The 26,049-nt window shown below is 48.7% G+C and overlaps 1 protein-coding gene and 1 long non-coding RNA gene across 3 annotated transcripts; one reads left to right on the plus strand and one right to left on the minus strand.

Moving 5' to 3' along the window:
- Positions 1 to 3,233: 3,233 nt before the first annotated feature.
- GPR162 (G protein-coupled receptor 162) lies at positions 3,234 to 24,222 on the minus strand. Of its 2 annotated transcripts, none has more exons than XM_083420057.1 (5): positions 24,131 to 24,222; positions 17,056 to 19,178; positions 7,682 to 7,871; positions 6,662 to 6,813; positions 3,234 to 4,178 (listed from the first exon to the last, which is right to left on the minus strand). In XM_083420057.1, the coding sequence occupies exons 2-5, from the start codon at positions 17,965 to 17,967 to the stop codon at positions 3,630 to 3,632; spliced, it is 1,803 nt and encodes a 600-aa protein (XP_083276183.1). In that variant the 5' UTR covers positions 17,968 to 19,178; positions 24,131 to 24,222; the 3' UTR covers positions 3,234 to 3,629. The 2 variants fall into 2 exon arrangements, with proteins under 2 accessions (XP_083276183.1, XP_083276184.1); XM_083420058.1 differs by lacking the exon at positions 24,131 to 24,222 and adding an exon at positions 22,264 to 22,755.
- Positions 22,809 to 25,567, plus strand: LOC310668079. The gene is made up of 2 exons (XR_014506609.1): positions 22,809 to 22,895; positions 25,340 to 25,567. It is a non-coding gene; the product is annotated as an uncharacterized lncRNA (long non-coding RNA).
- Positions 25,568 to 26,049: the final 482 nt, after the last annotated feature.

Genomic DNA, 26,049 nt, shown 5'->3' on the forward strand with positions numbered 1-26,049 from the left:
GTTAGGATTGCAAGGCTTCTGTTTCAGATTGCCAGGAGCCCTGGTGTATCCTTTATTTATTGCATTTGCATTCCACTATTCCTCCAAGAAGCTTGAGGTGGAATGCCTGGTTCTCCCTGCCTTTGTTTTATTCCCATAACAATCCTGTGAGGCAGGTTAGCTGGATGCAGTCACTGGGATTTGAACCCGGGCCTCCCAGATCCTAGCCCGCAACTCTAACCACTACCCCACACTGTGTAAGTATGGATGTATATACATATGTATGTACAGTATAAAGGTAAAGGTAAAGGGACCCCTGACCATTAGGTCCAATCATGACCGACTCTGGGGTTGCGGCACTCATCTCACTTTATTGGCCGAGGGAGCCAGCGTACAGCTTCTGGGTCATGTGGCCAGCAGGACTAAGCCGCTTCTGGTGACACAAGAGCAGTGCACGGAAACACCGTTTACCTTCCCGCCAGAGCGGTACCTATTTATCTACTTGCACTTGACGTGCTTTTGAACTGCTAGGTTGACAGGAGCTGGGACCGAGCAGCCGGAGCTCACCACATCGCAGGGATTCGAACCGCCAACCTTCTGATCGGCAAGTCCTAGGCTCTGTGGTTTAACCCACAGCGCCACCCACGTCCCTTATATACAGTATATGTTGAAAATAATTTAAATCCCGCTCTTCCTAAGCGAGATCGTCATACATGAAAAATAATAAACCAGGATGAACAAACTTTTCTTCCCTTAAGACGGCGGGCCTACATTTTGACAATGTGTGTACAGGTCTTATTTTTTAACATGTACGACCCTCCTGAAGTTTCGAAATGGCCTGAGAGTTCAGTAAAATAAATGTGTGATGTGATTATGGGTGGATATCTTTTTATATCTCCAAAAAGATAGGCACGAGAGCCAGTACAAACTCAAAACACTTGAGAATAAAAAATTAAGTTGCCAGCAGTGGAAATCATCTTCAAATAAATGGTCTGAGGTCTTAAAGAACTCTAATGGCTCACACTTTGATATAATACATACATTTGGAATTTCAGTTCCTCCAAGAATTCTGGCTTCAGTGCAGGAATGGCTGAGTGAATTTCTGTGGTTGGGGTTACGTAAGAGGGCAGACTACATCAGGCTAATGGTTCCCTCTGGCTTTAAAATCAATGAGAATTGGACATTACTAGCACAAAGTAATCTGATAATGTTACATTAAGGATTAAAAGAGGGCATGAGCTCTCATATATTCTAAGGTGTTTGAGCTAAAGTATAGCTTGTCTTATCTCAATTAAGTTTTGGCTGAGGTGATTATTACTATTTATTTGTTAATTACTCCCCCCCTCCAAATGAAGCTCAAAACAACTTACAAAAAACAAACATTAAAAGGGGTAAGGAACAAGGACAAAGCAGCCTAAAATACACGAATATTATATATATATATATATATATATATATATATATATATATATATGCAGGAACCGGCAAGCCACTCCATTATCCCTGCCAAGAAAACTCCTAGGACAAAGACAACAGGCATGAGTTTGACCAAACTGAGGGAGGCAGAGGAAGACAGGAGTGCCTGGCGTGCTCTGGTCCATGGGGTCACGAAGAGATGGATACGACTAAACAACAACAACGCACACACACACACACATATATAACACACACACACAAACACACACACACACACACAGATCCAACTCTGCCTCACCCCACTAAAATTAAGACCCAGAGTCCTGGGTGAACAAGAACGTGTTTGCCTTGTGCCTAAAACAGTTAGCGATGGCACCAGACACGCCTCCCTGGAAAGCACTGCATAAATGGGGGGCCACCACTGAAAAGGCAAGTTCTTGTCTTGCCACCCACTGCATCGCTCTGAGGGGGCACATGCAGAAGGGCCTCATGTGGAAAACGCCGGGTCTGGGTTGGTTCATGGGGTAAGAGGCAGTTCTTGAGGTATTGGGGTCCTAAATTGCATAAGGCTGCCCAGTCTACCCAATGGGTGCAATATTTGTCTTGCCCTGGGCGCCAGCAACATTTGCTACGCCACTGCAAAGGCTGTATACGGAGAAATCGAGCTTTCCTCATGGCTAGTGATGGAGAAGATTTCCATCCTTTTTCTTGACAAGATAGCCAAACTCACCTGTATCATGGGGGTGATGTTACCAGCCCACCACAGCGTGCCTGCCGCAGGAGAACTGAAATAGCATGTCTGGAGCATTTTTAAATTGAGCGCTGCATGCTCAATATTACATGCATGCGTCATCTCTTGGCACTGGGACACTCCGTCTTGGAATCCTTTCTTCTCAGTTGGCTGTTGAGTCTCTTTAAGTAGTATCTACAGTGGCACCTCAGGTTAAGTACCGTATTTTTCGCTCCATAAGGCGCACCGGACCATAAGGCGCACCTAGTTTTTAGAGGGAGAAATCAAGAAAAAAAAATCTTGTCCGCTTCTCCCAGAGCTTCTGGGGCTGCTGGGGGAAGCCCGGGTCCCACCCCCCCCCAGCCCCAAAGAGCAAAGAAGCCAAGGCTGCGAGCGGGATCCATCCCGCTGGCTGTCTTGGCTTCCTCTTTAGCCGCACGCAACCTCTCCAGCTGGGAGAGGCTGTGCGCGGCTATGGCAATACCCCCACCTCCCGCAAAAGCCCGCAGGAGCCACACACCCTTTAAGGAGTGCACGGCTCCTGCGGGCTTTTCTACGAGGAGGGAGAAGGGACTGACTGGCCATGTCAGTCCTTTCTCCCTCCTGGGGAAAAGCCCGCAAGAGCCGCACGGAGCTTGTGTGCGGCCTTTGGGGGCTTTTCCTGCCTGCCTCCCCGCTGCATTCGCTCCATAAGACGCACACACATTTCCCCTTACTTTTTAGGAGGGGGAAAGTGCGTCTTACGGAGTGAAAAATACGGTACTTAATTCGTTCTGGAGGTCCGTACTTAACCTGAAACTGTTCTTAACCTGAAGCACCACTTTAGCTAATGGGGCCTCCTGCTGCTGCCATGCCGCCGGAGCACGATTTCTGTTCTCATCCTGAAGCAAAGTTCTTAATCTGAAGCACTATTTCTGGGTTAGTGGAGTCTGTAACCTGAAGCATCTGTAACCTGAAGCGTATGTAACCCGAGGTGCCACTGTACTCAGAAGTAGGTCTCAATTGTTTTCAGTGGGGCTTAGTCCCAGATAAATGCATGTCTGAATCACTTGAAAACAAAACCACAGACATTGTGAACACACTTTAAGAAGAGAAAGCCAGGCACTGGTGACACTCCAAATATAGATTTCTTTTTAATACCTTCCTGTCCCACACTTGGCAGCCGACGACAAGCGTTTCTCATAATGGGTGGAGCTAAGAAAAGGGAGGGGCGTGTGGCACTAACAATGCTACTGAGGGGGTGGAACTGGAGAAAAAAGTGCCCTCCGGTGAACTGCGGTGGTCTGTGCTCACGTTTTGCCACCTGGACGCAGGGCTCCGTGGCTCCTTCGAACAAAGCCGATTCTCCTTCCCCACCACATCAGGACCCCGCCGTGGGCACCACCCCCCTCCTCTGCCAACATGGTGAGAAACACAAGGACCTAAAAACACCCCTTGGGTCCTGGGGAGACACGTCGAGTTTGGCTTAAAAATCCAGAGCCCAGCAAACGCTTTTGCCGCCGTTTCATAGGCCCAGCTCTTGGAAACCCCGTGCTTCCTGAGCTCCCAAGGTCCGTATCCCGGGCTCCTGTTCTCCGCTGTAGAGGTATAGGTTTTCCCCACCAGTCAGTGAACACCGCCGATCCCTCTCGGGGCCGTCTTCCTGCTCAGTGCCATCCAGAGAGTGGCGCCTCTCCTGCTGCGCCGCCAGCGGCAGGCGCGAGTGGCGCGGGCTGCTGTGCGGGGACGGCACCGGCGTCTCGTCGATGAAGGTGGTGATCTCGTCGCGGAAGAAGCAGACGCTAGACCCCGAGGCAGGTACCCGGGACACCAGCCCGGCTTCCAGGAACTGCCGGAGCGTGGTGAACTCGTCTTCGGGAGGCCGGTGGCGCCGGTGGTGGTGATGGTAGCTGCGGAGCTCCGGCAGCAGGAAGCTGGGGACGCCCCCGGGTTTGTGAGGGGTAGGCACGCGGATGTCGTCGGATGAGGACCACTTGTGGAGGAAGGAAGGCGAGGAGCGGTGGGAGGAGAAGATGTTGGTTTCGTCGTGGGACATCCTCCGGGAGAGAGGGACCTGGGAGGAAAGAAGGAGGTGAGAGACAGCGGGCAAGGAGGTTGGACGGCGTGCAATATACAGTATAGGGTTTTTCCCTCTCAGGTGGGTGCTATTGCCATTATAAGAGAACAAGGGAAGTGTTCGTAGTGAGTTCCAGCAGCTCTTTTTCTAGAAAAATAGCACTGGGGAGTTCCAATGGCAAATATATATATATATATATAGAAAGAGGAAACACAACACAGAGCCTAGGACTTGCCGATCAGAAGGTCGGCAGTTCGAATCCCTGTGACGGGGTGAGCTCCCATTGCTCGGTCCCTACTCCTGCCAACCTAGCAGTTTGAAAGCACGTCCAAGTGCAAGTAGATAAATAGGTACTGCTCTGGCGGGAAAGTAAATGGCGTTTCCATGCGCTGCTCTGGTTCGCCAGAAGCGGCTTAGTCCTGCTGGCCACATGACCCGAAAGCTGTATACCGGCTCCCTCAGCCAATAAAGCGAGATGAGCGCTGCAACCCCAGAGTTGGCCACGACTGGACCTAATGGTCAGGGGTCCCTTTACCTTTACCTAGTGCCACTATTTCTGATGCATTTTCCTCGAGTTCTGCAGCTATGCAAATTTCATAGAAATGTTTTGGGTATGTGAGTCTTAGTGAGCAACACACACCTGCCCCGTAACACCACTTTGTAAAGAAAATGTGACACACACCTCTCCCCCTGGCTTTCCTAGTTTTGTAGCTTTTTGGGGCTACACAACTTCCAAGACAGAGAAAGAAAACCCATGTGTTCTACTAACACAGATTTGTGGTCCTGAATTGTGTTGGTGGGAGAGTCTGGAGTACCTTTTAGCTGCTCAGTTCATCCTTGTTCTGTTTTTCTTTTTAAAAAATATTTTTTATTAAATATCTTCTTGATTTACAAACGTATGTGCATTGTCTCTTTTTTCATGCTGTGAAGTCTTTTCTACAGATCAGTTACATTGCTCTGTTTTCTAAGGAGAGAAGGGGACAATAAGGCTGTCCTCACACTCCTAAAGCAAAGCGATCTCTCAGCTCTCCCTCTAATGTTCTCCCCTACATAAATCTCCGCGTTGGTTTTTCCCCCTGTGGTGCACCCAGAAATCATGGTACCCCCACCATTTGTGGGTACACACACAGACCAGGTAATGTGTGGACTGCACACTACAGTCATACCTCGGGATAAAGTCGCTTCAGGTTGAGCGTTTTCAGGTTGCGCTCCGCGGCGACCCAGAAGTAACGGAACGCTTTACTTCCGGGTTTCGCCGCTCGTGCATGCACAGATGCTCAAAATGACGTCACACACATGTGCAGAAGCGGTGACCCGCACATACGTGGGTTGCGTTCTGCTCTGGATGCGAACGGGGTTCCGGAACAGATCCTGTTCACATCCAGAGGTACCACTGTATTATGACCTGCAGTTGATAGTGCAGTTGTCCGTTTGACCCACTATGGATCCTGTCTGCTTAATATGCCAGTGCCTGTCTTTGCATGCAGGGGAAGTCCCTAACTCACCAGCTACCCTCACCTGGCTTAGCCAGTCCGTCAAAGCCATTTCCCGGGGTGTGGCTGCTGTTGCATGCTGACGGCATCTAGGAGCCACTTCTAGGAGGGCTGAATTCAGGGCGAGGACCAAAGGTGGACAAACTATCCCAGAAGGGGCATGATGTGTCCCCCCCCAGACGTACTGCCCCTTCCCTAACACCCCATACCCTTGGGTAAGTCCATACTTTCTCCCTTTTCAATTCTGGGTGGAAGTCTGCTTGCATGCGGAAGTTATGCTCCTTAGCATCTCAGGGAAGAGGGCTAAGGAAACCATCTGCCTCTGCTAGGTGGATCCAGTTCAAGGCTACATCATGCACAGAGAAAATTTTCAGTGAGCAACGTAATAATAATAATAATAATAATAATAATAATAATAATAATAATAATTTATTATTTATACCCCGCCCATCTGGCTGAGTTTCCCCAGCCACTGTGGGCGGCTCCCAATCAAATGTTAAAAACAGTACAGCATTAAATATTAAAAACTTCCCTGAACAGGGCTGCCTTCAGATAGCTTTTAAAGATAGGATAGCTGCTTATTTCCTTCACATCTGAAGGGAGGGTGTTCCACAGCGTGGGCGCCACTACCGAGAAGGCCCTTTTTCTGGTTCCCTGTAACCTCAATTCTCACAATGAGGGAACTGCCAGAAGGCCCTCGGCGCTGGACCTCAGTGTCCGGGCTGAACAATGGGGATGGAGACGCTCCTTCAGGTATACAGGACCGAGGCCGTTTAGGGCTTTAAAGGTCAGCACCAACACTTTGAATTGTGCTTGGAAACGTACTGGGAGCTAATGAAGATCTCTCAGGACCGGTGTTATGTGGTCTCAGTCCCATAAATGTGTTAAATAAACAGAATGTTGGTTTGTACATTTCAAATGTTGGCAGGCGTGATCTGCTCATGTCCCAGACTGGCAGCCAAACCCCCGAAGAAGGGGACTGCTTACCTGCAGGTAGTGCACCCTGTCATGGGGCAACAGCATGTGATGCACTGGCAGCAGCTTAGCATCCCTGGGATCCCGTTTCATAGATGCAGCACCATTGGCATCGAATCGCACTTTGCAGATCCTCCCGTCACCGTAATCGTCACCAGTGCCATCTAGAGGACGACAAAAATGTCTTTGCCACATTTTCGCTCCTCCTTCTTGTTCCCCACCTCAAACAGACAGAAGGCAGACCTATGCAGGCGTGGAACATCTGGATTCTTGCGCTATGAGGAGGCTAGAGTGTTCATTTGTGGCGAGCTGGTTTTCTAAGCGGTTCGTCACGACTGTGGCATCTATTGCCGCAAGCCTGTAATGAGCTGGGCTTGCATGTCAAGTTTCCCACAATGCAGCCTTGCTTGTATTCTGTGCTTATGGGAAATAGCTTGCCATTTCTAGTTGACTACGTGCACAAGGAAAACGCGTGTGGATTTGACCGTACCACAGTGATGGTGTGGAAGGAAGGAAGGAAGGAAGGAAGGAAGGAAGGAAGAAGGAAAGAAAGAAGGAAGGAAAGAAAGAAAGAAAGAAAGAAAGAAAGAAAGAAAGAAAGAAAGGAAGGAAGGAAGGAGGGAGGGAGGGAGGGGGGAGGGAGGGAGGGAGGGAGGGAGGGAGGAAGGAAGGAAGGAAGGAAGGAAGGAAGGAAGGAAGGAAGGAAGAAAGAAAGAAAGAAGGAAGGAGGAAGGAAGGGAGGAAGGAAGGAAGGAAGGGAGGGAGGGAGGAAGGAAGGAAGGAAGGAAGCAAGGAAGGAAGGAAGGAAGGAAGAGGAAGGAAGGAAGGAAGGAAGGAAGGAAGGAAGGAAGGAAGGATAGAAAGAAAAAGAAAGAAAGAAAGAAAGAAAGAAAGAAAGAAAGAAAGAAAGAAAGAAAGAAAGAAGGAAAGAAAGAAGGAAGGAAGGAAGGAAGGAAGGAAGGAAGGAAGGAAGGAAGGAAATACACAGAGCCTCCTCTAGCGTAGAGAGAACATGGGATTGGAGCAGCTCACCGTCTTCCCCGTCTTCCTCTGACATTATTGCCACGCATTGCTCCCACACAGTCCGGACGTCGGCCCGGTAGCGTTCGCAGGACCAGATGAAGGATGGCAAGAGCAGCGTCTGCACCATGGAGCACCAGAGCACAGCCAGCACCATCCAGGTGGGAGCCGTGTCGTAGCGCAGGCTGAAGAAGCTCACCACCTGAAATCAGAAAGGAAAGGAGGACGGGGACATTGTGAGTAACATTCCACCATCAGGCTCCCTATTCACAGCTATAGTGATGTATGGAAGTGAGAGCTGGACCATAAAGAAGGCTGATCGCCAAAGAATGGATGCTTTTGAATTCTGGTGCTGGAGGAGACTCTTGAGAGTCCCATGGACTGCAAGAAGATCAAACCTATCCATTCTGAAGGAAATCAGCCCTGAGTGCTCACTGGAAGGACAGATCCTGAAGCCGAGGCTCCAAGACTTTGGCCACCTCATGAGAAAAGGAGACTCCCTGGAAAAGACCCTGATGTTGGGAAAGATGGAGGGCACAAGGAGAAGGGGAAGACAGAGGACGAGATGGTGGGACAGTGTTCTCGAAGCTACCAGCATGAGTTTGACCAAACTGCGGGAGGCAGTGGAAGACAGGAGTGCCAGGTGTGCTCTAAACGACTAAACAACAACATTCACAGCTAAGTCTGGAGACAGGTCCCCCCCACCCAATACACACAGAAGAAAAGCTGAAGAAAGAGCAATCACAGTTCATGATGTTTACATTTACCCAAGCAGCAACACTGCTGCACTGTAGCATTTAATGCCCAGCAAGTGGTCCCTATAATACTTGATATATTCCCCCGTCCCACCGCAAAGTTAGTGTAGTATACAGGAATTTTCTATAAATGCCCCAACTAAATAATGTAGTTTAAAGCAAAATGTCTTCCTCAGGGCCAGCCCACTCATGAGACAAGGTGAGGCAACTGCCTCAGGCAGCAAGATCCACTGGGGCAGCAGATCCTGGTGTAAATCTTCATTCCCCCCTTGTTCCTGATACAGATCTTCATTCATCCCTTCTTCCCCGGTGTGTGTGGGTGTGTGTGTGTGTGTGACCATTTTGCCATTCGCCTCAGGCGGCAAAATGTCTTGAGCTGGCCCTTGCTGCTTAACCCTCTCCCACACACTCATCAAATAACTCAGATTCATATGCGCATTAGGCTCGTGCGCCATGTTCCTCACCATCGTTCACATAAGTGGTTTACATTATGTCACACGACTTGACATTTCCACACATATATGCTTCCTTTCTTCCACACCTTTGCAAAGTGTTTTAAGCATCTGTGTTTTCAGGCATGGGAAAGTAAACTATATAGGTGAAATAGAAGCCCTCTCTGGCTTCTGTGTATTTTGTACATTTGTTTGTTTGTCTGCATATAACAAGCAGTGATCATTTTTAGAAGCAATAGAAATGGAAAGCCACTCACTCGCTTAAAAAAATATTGACTTGTGTTTTGAATGTGCAAATACCGTATATTTTCGTGTATTGGGGGACTCCAAATTAAGAAAACACCCCTCAGCACTCATACAAGACGAGCCCCAATTTTAAACCTAATTTTTTGGTAAAAAATAGCTAATCTTATGCACGGAAAAATACAGTAAATAATGCCATTATAAATAAACAATTGCTTGCATAATCTTGCTCATTTATCCATTCCATTATGTTAAATCATGTGAACTATGTTACGGAATGTACCAGACAAAGCTAATACAGTGGTACCTTGGTTTAAGAACAGCCCTGTTTACGAACAATTTGGTTTACAAACTCTGCAAAACCAGAAGTAGTGTCCCGGTTTGCAAACTTTACCTCGGTCTAAGAACGGAATCCGAACGGTGGAAGGGCACCAGCGGCGGGAGGTCTCATTAGGGAAAGTGTGCCTCAGTTTAAGAACAGTTTCGGTTTAAGAATGCACTTCCGGAACAGATTAAGTTCATAAACTGAGGTACCACCATACAGTGGTACCTCAGGTTACATATGCTTCAGGTTACAAACGCTTCAGGTTACAGACTCCGCTAACCCAGAAATAGTGCTTCAGGTTAAGAACTTTGCTTCAGGATGAGAACAGTAATTGTGTTCCAGCGGCGCAGCAGCAGCGAGAGGCCCCGTTAGCTAAAGTGGTGCTTCAGGTTAAGAACAGTTTCAGGTTAAGAACGGACCTCTGGAACGAATTAAGTACTTAACCTGAGGTACCACTGTATTTGTAAATAATATTGAGTTAATTGATGGTAGTTTTGGAGCAGATTAAAGAGAGGTTTGTTTTGCTTCATGGTGTATCATTTCATAAGTGTGATGTTTCTTAACATTTTTTGCTTATAATAATAATAATATAATAATAATTTATTATTTGTACCCCGCCCATCTGGCTGGGTTTCCCCAGCCACTCTGGGTGGCTTCCACAAAGACCAAAAATACACTAATATGTCATACATTAAAAACTTCCCTGAACAGGGCTGCCTTCAGATGTCTTCTAAAAGTCTGGTAGTTGTTGTTCTCTTTGACATCTGAAGGGAGGGCGTTCCACAGGGCAGGCGCCACTACCGAGAAGGCCCTCTGCCTGGTTCCCTGTAACCCCACTTCTCGCAATGAGGGAACCGCCAGAAGGCCCTCAGCGTTGGACCTCAGCGTCCGGGCAGAACGATGGGGGTGGAGACACTCCTTCAGGTATACTGAAGGTATGCTTCTTGGCATATAAATTACACTGGACTCAGGGCTAGCTCAAGAAATTTTCGCACCTGAGTCAAACTACAAAATGTGGGGGGGGGGCATGGAAGAAAGGTGAGTAAAGATCTACATCGGGAATCTGGGAACCAGCAACAGTGGGTAATTCATTCCTTGGAGGCCAGATCTGCTGCCACTATCGTTTCTGCCACCTGAGGCAGCCTTGCCTCATGGGTGAACTGGCCCTGATGAGAATTCTATATGTTCTAAAGTAATCTGGGAAAATCCTGATCGACTGTAATGAGGGAGAGATCCTCAAATGGAGTCTGCTCTTCGTCTTCCATGCTAGGGGAGAGGACCTCAAAACGATTGTGTATTTCTAAACCATCAGAGTGAACCCTGGGCCTCCTACTTCTTTGAGTCACGTTTCTCCATATATCTGGCTCCTGTGGATCCATTTTGGGGTTTACTGGGGCTGCTGAAAAGATGGTGGATTCTCCCACCCAACAGAGCAGCATTTAAACTCTCTGGTTTCTACACTAATTTTCCATGGCCGTTGTTGAGAGTTTCCCTTAACTTCTATTTGGGCTGTGTGAGAGGGTGTCTCTAGGCTGTGAGAGGTGCCTGCAAAATGCAGCTGGTAGTGAAATATTCTTGGCAAAACTCCTGCATCAACATGGGAGTCATTCCTAACATTAATGGAAGCATTGTAACTTGTGAGCTAGTTCACATACCTGCCTCACTCACAGCAGAGACTTTATTCTGTGCCTGGTGCTCACTGCAAAAAGCTCATTCAACTAGTTCGCCACAGGAGGAACTGAATTTCTGCACCTCGGTGCAATCAGATCAATGAGTTGAATGCTGACTCGCAGCATTTCAGCTTCCGCTCATGGCAAGTGTCAGGCAACTTGATTCATTGCAAACAAGCACTAACAAAGCACTTTAAAAACAAACAAATGCTAATCGTTGCTAGAAGGGACGCGGGTGGCGCTGTGGGTTAAAGCCTCAGTGCCTAGGGCTTACCGATCGAAAGGTTGGCGGTTCGAATCCCCGCAGTGGGGTGCGCTCCCGCTGTTCGGTCCCAGCGCCTGCCAACCTAGCAGTTCGAAAGCACCCCTGGGTGCAAGTAGATAAATAGGGACCGCTTACTAGCGGGAAGGTAAACGGCGTTTCCGTGTGCGGCTCTGGCTCGCCAGAGCAGCGATGTCACGCTGGCCACGTGACCCGGAAGTGTCTTCGGACAGCGCTGGCCCTTGGCCTCTTTGAGTGAGATGGGCACACAACCCTAGAGTCTGTCAAGACTGGCCCGTACGGGCAGGGGTACCTTTACCTTTAATCGTTGCTAGAATAATGTAAAGAGCAATGGCTGATCTGGACTTTGTCTTTGGGCATGGGTAGGCGAACTAAGGCCCAATGGCCTTCTCATTCTGGCCCGTGGACGGTCCGGGAATCAGTGTGTTTTTACATGGGTAGAATGTGTCCTTTTATTTAAAATGCATCTCTGGGTTATTTGTGGGGCATAGGAATTTGTTCATTTTCTCTCTCCAAAATATAGTCTGGCCCCCCACAAGGTCTGAGGGACAGTGGACCTGCCCCCTGCTGAAAAAGTTTGCTGACCCCTGTCTTTGGGAAACTACGATTTTCAGCAACTCCACCATTCTAAATCACAAACTAGGTGTGGAATGTGGTTACACAAATGTTACCAAAGTAGTGCAACAAAATTCAGGTCCCCAGACCTTTGTGGTCTTTTTATTTAACATGTAGTGTGTATGTGTTTTAATTTGCAGTCCATATATTCTGCTGCTGTGCCAGACAATTGTAGATATTCTAACTGCTAAGCCCTGGAAACCACGTGCCCCAGTAGTGCTCTTAGATTTGCTAACAGTTTCTGCTACTTAAGAGAGAGAGAAAAGATCATTAGAAGCTCTGTCTTCCCCTCTCCATTGCTGGAATGTACATCCATGGGTGGGAAAACAAAACTCCAGGGGCACGAACTCTGCTTGAAACTGACAAGGATTCTAGGGACCTGTACTGAAACTCACAACTGCAGTCCTGTCTCTTCCTGCCACTCTCATGAACAGTCATACTCCACATCTTCCAGCTGCCCCCAGAACACCGGCTAGAGAAGCAGTTCTGGACATAGCGTGGGGGGTGCAGGGGGGCCCGACCGCACCAGGCGCAACATCTGGGGGTTAGGATTAGGGGGCGCAAATCCACGGGTTAGGGGGCGCAAATTACTTGCCTTGCCCCGGGTGCTGACAACCCACGCTACGCCACTGGTTCTGGGCTTTATACCCACTCAACAGGGACCCGAGAGAACATTTTATGAAAAGGAAAATGCAATTCCGGTTTGCTCTGAAAGGTCAGGACTTCTGAAAAAGTATCTGAGGGCAAACGTTGCAAAACTGGTTTTCTACCTTGATGCTTGCTTTATTATTTATTTATTTATTTATTTACATGTTGAAAGCATTATTGCAATGCATGTTTGTATCTTAGAAGCGCATCCGCACAAGTTTTGATAACACTCCCCAGAAAAGGAAAGAGCCAACTCCTAACGGAGCTGTTCCTACGAAGGCCATCGGGCAATGCAAATAAATGAGGCTCAGCCTCCAATGGGATACATTTGAGAGCAGGTCGAACTCACCTCTTGCCCAGATGACTGGGGTCACCAAGGCAGGTTTAGTGCCCGCCCAGTGGTGCCCCATGGGATACGCTTCTTTACATCATTCCGAACAATAGGCCCCATTCATTTATATAGAGGAAAGCGCTGCTCATGGGGCCACAGCTAAGCTCAGGGCACCCTCTAATTCTAGCACACGCTGACCTATCTTCCACTAGACAAGCACCCTCCAGAATCTCTCACCCCAGTTGCCTGTCCTTGCATCCCCAGTGCTCCTTGTACTATAAAGGGCTTCCCTCCCCACACCCCATGCCTTGTGTCAGGCCTGGTGCCAAAGGTCAGTTGGCTTGGGCATTGGCCAAGGGCCCCAGGAGCTCCAAAGGGCCCTGCTGTGCTGCAACTTTGCATCCTTCCCAGGGCCGGATTTAGGTTTGATGAGGCCCTCAGCTCCTTGATATGTCCAGCTGTCCTTGTCAACAACAAATTGTCGCTGTCTTTTGTGTTGAATATATGCTATATGGAAATTTATGGACCTAATAGGTATCTAAAGCCATTTGCACATGCAGAATGTAAAAAAAGGTAAAGGCAAAGGACCCCTGACAGTTAAGTCCAGTCGTGAACAATTCTGGGGTTGCGGCACTCATGTCGCTTTACAGGCTGAGGGAGCCGGCGTTTGTACGCAGACAGTTTTTCCGGGTCATGTGGCCAGCATGACTAAGCCGCTTCTGGCACACGGAACACTGAAACCAGAGCAGCGCATGGAAACGCCGTTTACCTTCCCACCGGAGTGAAACCTATTTATCTACTTGCACTGGCGTGCTTTCAAACTGCTAGGTTGGCAGGAGCTGGGACCGAGCAACGGGAGCTCACCCTGTCGCGGGGATTCAAACCGCCGACCTTCTAATCGGCAAGCCCAAGAGGCTCAGTGGTTTAGACCACAGCGCCACCCGCATCCCTTTGCAGAATGTAGTCACCATACATATAGAAATGAGCAAACCAGTGATATTTTAGGGAGCAGGCTAGCAGGCGGGGCCCATTACTTACATCATAGGAGCCTACACAACACAAAACACTGTTGCTGTATGTAGGTTTTATTTTATTTGTTTTTTGTCTTATATATTGGAAATGTACATCCAGGGGTTTTTTCCCTTTAAATGTTTTTGGGGGCCCCCAAGAGAGTGGAGCCCTAAGCTATAGCTTGTTTAGCTTATATGTAAATCCGGCACTGATCCTTCTCACCAGGCCTCCAGAGGTGATTTCAGTGCAGGGCAGGCAGCGCTGCCACTTTCAAATGGAAGCCAAACTCAGCTTCCATCTTTAGTGGCTGCTCAGCCTGTTTAATTATACCAGAAATGCAGTACCCCAGCCTATACAGCCATAACATCTATATATATATTTATGGAACTACACTTCCAGTAGGACCAAGACTACAGATAGGTCTTCCCCTGGCTAGGAGGCCTATTGACAACCCCTGTGCCAACGCCCCCTAAAGTCTAGCACCAGCTTTGCATTTCGCTAATGTACAACAGGCTCCTTCTGTAGCAGAACTACGGCACTTGGTGCCTGCTTGGTACACACTGCAGGTCCAGTAGACGGGGCCTGAGGACAGAGATTGCATGGCTGTGTGTGATGTGTGTGCAGTCACCGAAGCATGTAAGTTAATTTGTCAAGGGGTGCCAAAAGAGATGGACATCAAAGCTTAGAGAAGCTGAACAGGTGGGGGGGAAATAGCTTAGGTACCTATGATATAATCCACAAGTCCTTTAGGCTGCCTGTTGTTTCAAGATAACGTTATTTCAAAATATCAAAGGCCCGCGTTTCAGAAAATAGCATCTCTTTATGTGTATGTGTTTGCTCCTTTCTTAAAAGTTCTTTTGATCTGCCAATCCTAACAGGAACTGGGGAGCCAGGACAGAGATTATGCCCTCTAGAGGCTAGTTGGAGGAGTATATAAATGCAACCTGAGGCTGGAAACAGATGGTTTTCTTCAGTTTTTAAAGCAAAACAGCACATGCACTGCGCCTCGTGGTGTATGCATCTCACTCTTGTCTTTGGTAAGCTGTTTTTGTAAATTTCTTCAGTTCTTCAAAATCCCCCTAGACCTGTTTGATCAGAGGCAATGGCAGACACAACAATAGTGTGCGTACATCAAGGTCTAAACCACAGAGCCTAGGGCTTGCTGATCAGAAGGTCGGCGGTTCGAATCCCCATGATGGGGTGAGCTCCCATTGCTCAGTCCCTGCTCCTGCCAACCTAGCAGTTCGAAAGCACGTCAAAGTGCAAGGAGAAAAGTAGGTACCACTCTAGTGGGAAAGTAAACAGCATTTCCGTGTGCTGCTCTGGTTCACCAGAAGCGGCATAGTCATGCTGGCCACATGACCCAGAAGCTGTAAGCCGGCTCCCTCGGCCAGTAAAGCGAGATGAGCGCACAACCCCAGAGTCGTCCACAACTGGACCTAACGATCAGGGGTCCCTTTACCTTTACATCAAGGCCAACAATGCCTCTGTCGAACTATGCTCATTCTTCTCTCTAAAATGAGGCAGGGAGGTTGTTGACTTTCTAAAACTGTGGTTTTCAAGCTATGTTTCAGGGAACACTGATGTTCCTTGGAAGCTAACTGGGGATTCCTCAGTGAGGTGATCGATAATGGCAAGCAGGGTTCTCTGAAAACACCCTGTGCATCGCTTCTGATCTTCTCCTGAGCCCCTTAGATGCAGTGGAGTGTTTTGGGGTGAATTCTAGTGGACACATTGCAATGGGGAGGGCTAAGAGACCTGGCCACATGAGTTATGTCCCCAAATCCTCTGCAAAATACAGGGAGCCCATGTTGGAGTCTCAAAGGTTCATTGCAAACATGTCAGTGCAGAAAGTGTTTCCTAAAGGTTCAAAGGTTCAGGAAACTAATGTTAGCATCTGTCTGTCTCAAGAGACAATGGACAACCGAAGTGACCTCCAAGGGGTGCAAGCTTGGGTGGTGCACATGGAGGTCCTGGGCTACCTGTATGGCAAGACCCCCCCCCCCGACTCACTTATGTGGTCAAAGAAAAGCAGAGCAATAGGTTTGGCACTAGCTTGTCTGCAGGAGTTGCCAGAAGGAGACATATAAGACGCCATCCGACTGGCTTAGGGGATCAGTGTAGGGTTTACTCCTTAGGCTTTTCTTCAGCCAAAGTTATTCCCCCAAGCAGTGGAGGTTTAGGATCAGAGTTTCCTTCTCCTAGATGGGCTACCTTCCCAGGTCGATGAGCCCCATCTGCCCCTCATTTTCCTTTGCAGCACATACAGTAGCCGCTTTCTTGACCTTTGGACCCACTATTGCTCTCATCCACTCAATCTGCTGAGGCCAGTCTTCGTATGCAGGGGAAGTCCCTAACTCACTGAGGGTTTGAGACCCATTGGCTACCCTCACCTGGTTTAGCCGGCCAGTCGAAGCCGTTCCTGGGGTGCGGCCACTCTAGCATGCTAGCAGCTTCTAGGAGCCACAGGTGAGAGAGTGCAGAGTGGGACCAAAGGTGGACAAACTGAAAAAGTTTTTCTTTTTATGTAACAGTGTTTTTTTAAAACGGTGAAGACTCAAAATGGAACATTTGAGCCCTAAGGTGAATCTTTCAGACACAGGTATGAGGATGTTTCAGACAAAGAGTTATGGTGGAAATTGTTTCACAACCTTTAGAGTGGTATACGTGATCAGTACCCACAAAGGAATGACCCTCTAAATGGAAAATGGGGTGAAATTAATCTGGTGCTCTTGAAAGGGTGTATTTTACAATGAGGTTGAGACCAAATTCCTCAAGTACCCTTAGATAACCTCTGTGCTGTGTCAACTTTTGACATAATAAACTATAACCAGATAGTTATGTGTGTGACCTTATATTAAGCTCTTATCCAAATTTAGGGCTGGACTTAATTGCACTTTTTAACAATAAAATGTAAATTGAAATTCAAAGGTGGACAAACTACCCCAGAAGGGGCATGATGTGTCCCCCCCACCAGAGGTACTACCCCTCCTCTAACACCCCATAGCACTGCTCTAGGACAATGGAAAAGAGGAGGAAGGGGTATTTCTTACCAAAATGGGCACCCCGGTCAGTGTGTCGTAGAGGAAAACGATGGCGCTGATGAGATTGGTCATCTGCATGGAAGTCTTGGCAGATTCAGACCCATCCAGCGACGACCGCCGTTTGCCCCTAACGTCCTCCACCACGATAGTTGGCACGTTGAAGGTGCTGTGAGCTGAAGACGGGCAAGCAGAGGCGGCTTCCTCCGCTCTCAGGTGGTGGCATCTGTGGTGCCTTCGGTGAGCCCACAAGGTCTGGTAGAAAGTGATGCCCACGCAAACCAAGCCCATGACGATGCCTCCGAGGAGGAGCAGGCTGAAGCACACGCCGAAGCCCAGGCCTATCTTGCTGACGATGAACTGGCAGCCGCTGGCGTAGTACCGCTCCCCATTGTTGTGCCAGCCGATGGAAGGCAGCGTGGAGAGAATGAAGGACACCATCCAGATCCCCATCACGGCATGCAGGGCCTGCTTCTTGGCGTTGCTCAGGCGGTAGTTGACAGGCCACCTCACCATCCACATGCGGTGGTAAGACAAGGAGGCGACTGTGAAGCACGTGGCCAAGGCCAAGGTGTAATAGGTGGAGACGAAGACCTTGCAGATGCTCTCGTTCCAGTCGTAGTCGGAGGACTCGCGGCGCAGCTGCACCACCGCGTAGGTGGTGAGTGGCACGGCAGCCATGAGGATGTGGGTCCCTGCCAGGAAGCACAGCAGGAGCTCCAGAGGTTTGTGCTTCTGCTGTTTGGCTGTGATGCTCAGGATGATCCAGGAGTTGGCCAGCAGGGCAAGGAGCCCGCAAGCCAGCCACCACAGCGAGTTATTGTGCAGGGTAGCCTTTGAGAGTTCCTCCATGGGGCTGCTGCCTCCACCGCGATTCATTGTGCCTCCTCCACCTTGGGATCTGGAGACAGTACAGAGGAGCATGCACAAGGCAAAGGGGTGCCTGTCTCATCTACTTCCGGGAGGAACTAGGAGAGAACTGTAGAAGGAACGTCCGGAAGGTACTGCCATGAGGAGGGCCCACTCTCTTAATCCTATTCCTTATTAGTCCTTCCTCCTCTGCTCTTTCTGCATTCTTTGTTTTTCACTCTTTCGATCCATACTCCCTGCTTTAATTTTTGTCTCGCTTTTCCTCTTATATATCTTTTAAATTTATATCTTGTTTTAATTTTGTTTACAGAACACAAAGAAACTAGCGAAAGAAGACAGAAGGCTGCAACCTGTATGTGCCCCTCCTCCTACCTTTTAAAGTTAGGTACTAACGCCCTCCTGCTTTGTCTGTACGGAAAGCTAGTCCACGTATAGCAACAGGATCCTTATAACTCTTTGCAGCTGTATGCTGGATAATATTGAACAACCTTTTGGAGGATGACAGCCTATGCCCATTCCTCCTGGATTTTGGGAGGAAATGTAAGACACTTTTCCTCAGAGCCTCTGGTCAGCAAAAGTTGCTTTCCTGAATTGCTGGCCTATGTATTTACTGATTTACTGCTAGTTTTAGTGATAGCGGTTTGGCATTTTGTCTATTTCAGCTGCTTTTCTTCGAGAGGCTCTGTATATTTGTGCGGCTGGTTCCCTTGTTGCGTTTTAAACTATTGTTGTAACTGGCTTTATATTTTTTTATTTTTACACAGCATCAAGTACAGAGGCAGAGGATATATGTTGAAAATAAATAATAAATTTTAAGGAGGTGAAATAAGCAAGAAGCATTTTTATTTACTGGTACTACTTCTTAGGTTGCTTGCTTGCTTTCTGTCTCCCTCAAGAAAAAGAAATGAAAAGAAGATAACCTTCTCTTAACCCCACACTGCTCTGACTCTCCTGGATGAATAAAGAATCAATGGGGAAATGGAATGGTGCACAGAATGAAAGCCCTGGTTCTCACAGGGAGCAAGACCAGACTTCTGTCACCAAACACCTGAGCTGCAGGCCACTGAGTGATCTCTCTTACTCTCTCTCTTTCTCTCTCTCTTTCTTTCTTCAGTGCCTAAAGGACACCAACATTCTCCGCTTCTCAGTGTCACCTGAACCTTCTCCTCTTGTTTGGAATCTGTAGGCAGCCAATCAACAACTGCAGGAGGGAATAATTGTTTCCCCAGAGTTCCTTGGTAACTCAAGAGTTTAGAGAAACCTTACTGTAGAAAGAAGAAAAAGGAAAGCGTCAGAAAACAGCTCCATCTCTTCCAGCCTTCTTCCCCACCTCGCAGAAATCATTCCCAATTCACCAGCCCACGCAATGAGCGTGTATAGCCTAGTGTGCCAAATTACTAGATCAATAGAACAATGAAATTGTATGTCAGGAGTTCAACCACATGTGCCTCTTGTTACCTGCTCTTTTGCACCCCAGGAGAGTCCAGGCCGGAATAATTTCATGAAATATGAAAGTATCTGCTGGGAGGCAGGTGGGAAGGGGAGGGTCCTAGTTTTCTCCCTGCCTCTTACAACTCCCCTGTGCTCTGCAGGAGGCAAGCTGAGCCAGTGCCACAGACAGTGGATTTCATGCACTGCTAAAGGTGGCAGTGTGGGAGACACACCTGGCCCATGAGGCACAATTCACTGGGGAAGTTCTTCTGTGCAAGTCCCGCTGACAGAACTGGGAACAGAGCTCCCACTGCTTTCATCTACCTTTAGGCAGGAGAACTTTCCTGGTGAGCTGCACCCCCATGTCCTTTAGATTATTATTGGGTGGGTATGCCAATTGGATTTTCTGCCTTGGGGATCAAAATGTCTTGGGCTGTATCTGAACAGCCCGTACTGAAATACCTTGCAGTGAGTGGTGGTTCTCAAAGCACGGCTGAAAAGACCCTCATTTCCCTGTGCTTTTCCTTTTCTTTTTGCTTTTCCTGTGACCTGACCAACTGACAGTCTTGCCTACTTGCTTTTCTCCCAAAGAGCAGAAGTCTGTGCTGTTGCCACCCAACGATGCCCTTTCATCGGTCCTCAATTCCCACATGCTGTTTCATTCCTGAGCTCCCACTATAGTTCTGCTCCTCCTCCTCCTCAGTCCTGCCGCACCCCCCCCATTCTTCTCTTGCCATCGGTTATTTCCCACAGCTCTCTGCCAGTGACCCCCTGACCTCATAACCATCATCCACTGCAGTCCTGTCTCTCTACACGCAGCTCAGCTGATAAACCTCAATCCATCCTGACCCATGTCTCCTCAATTTGCCCAGAGTCATGCATTTGGCCTATTTGTTCTTTCTACATGATTGGCTGTAAAATATTCTTCAGCTGCACAGCCTCTCCCTGCCAGTTAAGGTTTTTTTTGCTGCACACATGCAGCCTTCCTGGAATAGTTCCAGAGTGAAGGACCACCCAGGAGACTACAGCCTGGCAGGGGGCACTGGTGGCCGGCCTTGAAGGGCATTCTTAGAGCTATCACTTCGCTTGACCTTTAAAAGGGGGGGGGGCAAATTGCTTCAGTGTCAATCTGTTTCCTCTGAGATAGCTGGAAATTCCATTAACAGTCTATCCATGCTAATTCACAAATCTTGGGACTCACATCATGAACACCTTGTGAACAAGAGGGTCAAAGACTGGCAAAAATATCTACTACAGTACCTTATATCAGTCTTATATCAGACCCTGGTTGCTAGCCTGGCCTGGAATCCTGTTTTGCTTGCTTGGTGGTGAGCTTTTTGTACAAGCAATGTTTCCACCCCCCAAAAACAACAACAACAACAACTTGCAGGTGATGTGACAGAGTCATTACTGCCCATCATACAGGCGTTGTTTTTTGCTTCCCATGCTACGGTTTCTGGCCGGGGAGCTTCTGCAGGTTTTTATGATGCTTCAGCATCCCGACCATATTTGGGCATCTCAGAAAACTGGCAGGACCCAACACGGGTGTCAGGTGTGTCGGATCACTGTGCCTGTCACTCGCAATTCACGCTCGGCCGTGCTGATGACAGCGCCGGCCACTGCTAATCTGAATGGCACACGGAGGTTTAGCTGGGTCAGCTCAGCTCGGAATGACAACGCGTTCCCTAAATGCAACACAGCACCTTTCTCATAACTTCTGGTCAAGCCTCGCAATACTAAGCTGGTTGGCTAAGACCTCACCCCGCTGCTGCCTCCTCCTCCTGCCTTTCCTCACCCTGGGATCCCGTGGGCCTGCCTGGTTCTCAGCAAGCCTTATGCTGGCAGATTTCCACCCCCCACGGCGCTTCCTGTTAAATGCCAGCTCCCACCATCCTAGCCGTCTTTCCATATGGGAAGTTCTGCCTGACTACGGAAACAAGTTAACTCACAAGCTCGTGACGGGGAAGAGGCAGAAAAGGAGGGACTGGGAGGGAGAGCAAGATGACCCAGAAATGAAGAGAGACAATAAAAATAAAACACAAGGTGGGCATGAGAGAGGAAACCTGGCCGAGGTTGGGCCAGGAAGAGCCCCTGCTGTTGCCCTGTGGGGCTCAGGGGGAAACCAGGAATAATAAAGGTGGGGGGTGATATTCCCCACTGACACATCCTCCCCCAACGCCACCAGTCCAACGCTATATATCCTTCTGTCTTGGGCAGACCTTGGCCTCAACTAAGTTACCATGGTTATTGCTGATGAGGGTAGGCCTGGGGGGGGGCAAGGGTGCCAACTTGAATAAAATAGCCGGGTGGGGGTGGACACAGGTAAGCCACGTCCTGCAAAATTGATTACAAGGTGGACACACACACACATACCATTTGAATGGCAGTGTCCATCAACTTGGGGGCTGCCCCCTCAAATATTTTGGGGGGGAGCATGAAGGGACCTGGGCTCCTCAGAGTTGGCTCCTATGGGGATGAGGAAGGGGGGGTGGGCAGGTAGTAAAGGGGAGAGCAGAACAGGCCTGCCTTGCCCTTTCCTGCAGAAGTGAAGATAAGAGAATCTGGCTGAGGTGGGGGCAAATCACCCAGCCGAGACAGATCCGTGCCCACCGGTGGCCATGCCCAAGTCATCAGGAGGGAGATGGTGGAAGTCGGGTCCTTGCAGCCTCAGGCAGGCAAGCAAGCAGGCAGGCAGGCAGGCAGGGGCCTCCGTCCTGGGGAGAAGAGGGTCCCTCGGGCCGAGGTCAAGAGCTGCCCGCTCTCCAGCCAAGGCGAAGCGCGCCGTCCATCGCCCGAAGGCGCGCCAGGGCTCCGAGGCGCCCCTAGGGCAGGCTGGGGACCGCGGCGCGAAACCCAGGCCGCCCCTTCCCCGCGGCCCCGGCAGGGAGGCAGCGAGCTGCGCGAGCTGGTCCATCTTACCTCTTGCCGCTTCTGCTGCCATGGCGACCGGAGCATCCTTTGCTGCTGCTGCTGCCGCTGCTGCCGCCGGCTGCGTGCGTGTCTGCCTGCGGGAGCGGCTGCCTCGCTCGCCAGCCACGCCGCTCGCTCCTGCCCGCATCTCGCCTGGAAGTGGCGGCGGCGGCGGCGCTGGCGAGGGGGAGCGAGGGCGCGCGGGGAAAGGCGGGCGGAGGAGAGATCCTGGGGCGAAGGAGGAGGGAGATGGATGGCGGGCAGGCGGCCACCTACCTACCTTAGCTCCCCACCCACCCAGCCAAGCGAATCCCGCTTGTGCTTCTGTTAATGGCCGCGGCCCCGGCTCGGCCGCCTGGGCTGGTGCGCGCGCGTCCGTCCCCTCGGCGCGCTCGCTCCCTCCCTCCGTGTCCCCGGGGGAGGTGGCAGCATTATCCCGGCTCAGGGCTTCTCGGGGATTGGAGTCCCTCTCGGGGGAAGAGAAGCAGCAGCAGCGGGAGGAGGAGACAGAGGAGGAGGAGGAGGCGCGCCGTCCGTGCGCCGAGCCCGAGGGCGTTGCGCGCCTCCCATCGCCGCACCGGAGGGGATCCAAAGCGGCCTCGGGCCGGGATGGAGACGCGGGGACGGGCCCGGGGTAACAGGTGTGACGGCGGCAAGTGGGGTGGTGGGAGGACGACGGCACGGGACGGAGGGAGGCCCGCGAGAGCGCGCGTCACGTCTGAACGGGAGCATAACAGGAGGTGGGGGTTGTGTAAGGCAGAGGAAGACGAATCGGCCACAGGCGGGAAGAGACGCGCAACGCCACCAGGGGCCTGGGGTTGAAATGTGGGGTGTGCGGTCTTGGGGGTGGATCCGGGGACACGTGTTGGGCTGCTTCGCACGTATCGCGTGTAGACGGTGATGCCAGCACGCGCTAGCCGGAGGAAATGCGGCCCCTGGTGTATCCCCGAGGAGAGAAAAGCCCTTGGGGCACGGAGGCAGCGCAATTTGGAATGGGAAAGTGGCCTGGCACCTTCGTTTATGTACTTTGTGGTGCCCAGAGGAGGCTTTTAAAAAACCGGTCCTTTTCCATTGCTTTTAATCTGCACTAGCTTTAATCTCGTTTATCGTTGCCATATATATTTCATGCTGCTTTTGTGCTTTGCCGTTGTCTTCTTTTATGGTATTAATGTTTAATCTGTTCTTAACATAGTGGTTAGCCTCCCTGGGAACCCAGTCATATAGGGTGGCCTATAAATACTGGCAATAAATAAATCAAGTGTGGACATCATCTCTCTTCTGTGTAAAACAACAACAACCTTGTCTGCTTCCAGACAGAGTCAAACTTGCTGTAGTTCTGTAATCTTGCAGCACTTGCAGAGGCCACCAAACCCAAAGGCAGCCCAAATCAAATGAGGTTTTTATTCCTTTTATTTGGGTTGGGGAAAGGCATTCTACACTGCCGTTGTCTCACCAAAGCTAGCCCAAGACATATTGCTGCCTGAAGCAAAGCAAAGGATAAATGCAGAAGATAACTCTTGACAGGACAGCATCCACAAAAGGGAAGCACTTGGAATTAGGTGCCACAGGCCGGGCTAAGAGGCTGCTGGATGGATTTAGATGAGTAAGGGAGGATATTTTATTTCTTAATTATCCTCCCTCTTTTTCTCACTTGTGTGAGAATGCAAATACGTATTTCAGCGGAGAAAATTACCATCCGTGCACAGCTTATCTTTAGAAGTTTTTAGGACAAGGTTGCGTAACCTTCCGGAACAATTATTATATCTAATTATGCTTAGGGAAGACTTGGATCCTCTGCTTTTATATGTCTCCCTCTTAACAAAGAAATCACTCTCAGACAGTTTAAGTAAACCAGAAAAATAGGAGGTTTACTCACCTTACATGTATTGCCAGGTTTCAACAGGTGCAGTGATGAAAACCAGACAGGCGATAATCCTTAAAAGTTACAAAGGTCCATAGTCCAGTTCAAAATGGAGTGCACTTCCTGGAGAGCTCACAGGCAACCTACCTCATCATAGGTAAGAAGAAGAGTGTGAAGTGACAGGAAGGGATAGAGATTAACCCATTTTCCCCCGCCACCAGGTTTGGGGATATGGCATCATAGAGTCCTCTCTATACAATACAGGTTTTGAAACTCCATGGTGTCATTGCTCCTGATGGTGACTGTCTAGCAATCATGTCTTTGTGATATGGCTGCAGATCGTTCCACAGAGGCCTCGGATCCTTCAACATCCCTCTGTCATTCCCCACCTCCCAGCATCTGCCACTTGAGGCAGTCATCCCACTCCTAATGATTCCCCCCCCAATAATATTTATTAATTTTCTTACACATATAACACATACTGTAAAACAAATGAGACAAAAATAAAAAGAACAAGTAAGAAATGAAACAAATACAACAATTCACAACGGGGGGAAATATAAACAGTACAGATTATTTAATTAATTAAAATTCCAGCCTCATAAACTTATTGCTTGACTTCCTCTAATCCTTCCCATCTGAATTTCCTTGTAACTGAATGTAGCAGTTTGAATATTGTATTCAAAAAACAATATTCTGATTGTAATCAAATTTATTAACTTTCCTTAACATTCTAGATCTCATTTATTTAATTAAATCCTAATTTAATCCTAGGCCTAATTAGTACTTTCAAGTAATTTCTAGTCTTTAATATTACAATATTTATTCAAATAGTCTTTAAATTTCTTCCAATCTTCTTGAAATTCCTCTTCTTTCTGGTCGCAGACTCTTCCAGTGAGGTCAGCTAGCTCCATAAAATCCATCACCCCACTCCTAATGGCTGGCCCAATGCCATCACCGGAAAAACCCCTTTCCCTGCCTCAAAAGGAAAAGGCTAAGAGATCATCCTTCATTAGGCTAATGGCTTTCTAATAGTTCCAGAATGATCCACTGATGGTTTCATCAATTAAAGCTAATGACAGGAGAGTTCAGAAGGTAACCCTCCCCGGCTGCTATTTGCCCCAAGGGAGTATGTGTAGGACTTACCAGTACCTGAATTATACTTGTATGTCTTGAAGTGCAGGTCAAATAATAGGAAGTGTGTGTGTGATTTTCACTTTGCAGGGGAAAAGGTCTCTGGTACTGCTGCTCTGACAAAATGCAGGGCAGCTGCTATCAAGTAAAATCAAGATGGGAGATCCTCTCACCGATTTCCAATGTCACGTGGTCCTGAGGAACACCTACCAAGGCAACAGGTCCCAGAGAGCTTTTAATCCGGTTGCTTCAAAGCAGTGGGCAGCGCTGTGTGTAAAATTCAAACTTTAATAAACACAATATGTATTTTGTAGTTGACCTCCTTTGTAGTGTTTTATTTTGAAATCTTTCAGATAATATTTTAGTTTTCTGTTCTGTTGTTTTGACTGTACGCTCTATATTTGACTTTCTTCAGATTGTTTTATTGATTTAATATGCTATAAACTGCTTTGAGATTTTTCTTAAAAATATAAAGTGGTATAGAAATACAAAAATACAAACTACAATGGTTATATTGTGATTAGAGGTTTTTATGTAAAGCTAGGTTTTGAATACAACCCTTGGTCTTTGGGAGCATATAGACATTCTTGTTAAAGCAGAGGTAGGCAGACTTGAATCTACCTTGTGGTTGCATTCCCCAACATCCACCAACTAGATCTTGGTGCAAAAGACCTAACTTTGGAATTAAATAATTCTGACCACAGGAGTCCATTTTGAATACTAGAACTGAATGAAGTTCACAGAACACACTCTCTCTCTCTCTCTGTGTGTGTGTATATACCGTATTTTTTGCTCTATAA

This window comes from Podarcis tiliguerta (genome assembly GCF_965153285.1).
Source record: "Podarcis tiliguerta genome assembly, chromosome: 17".
Taxonomy (NCBI): Eukaryota; Metazoa; Chordata; class Lepidosauria; order Squamata; family Lacertidae; genus Podarcis; species Podarcis tiliguerta.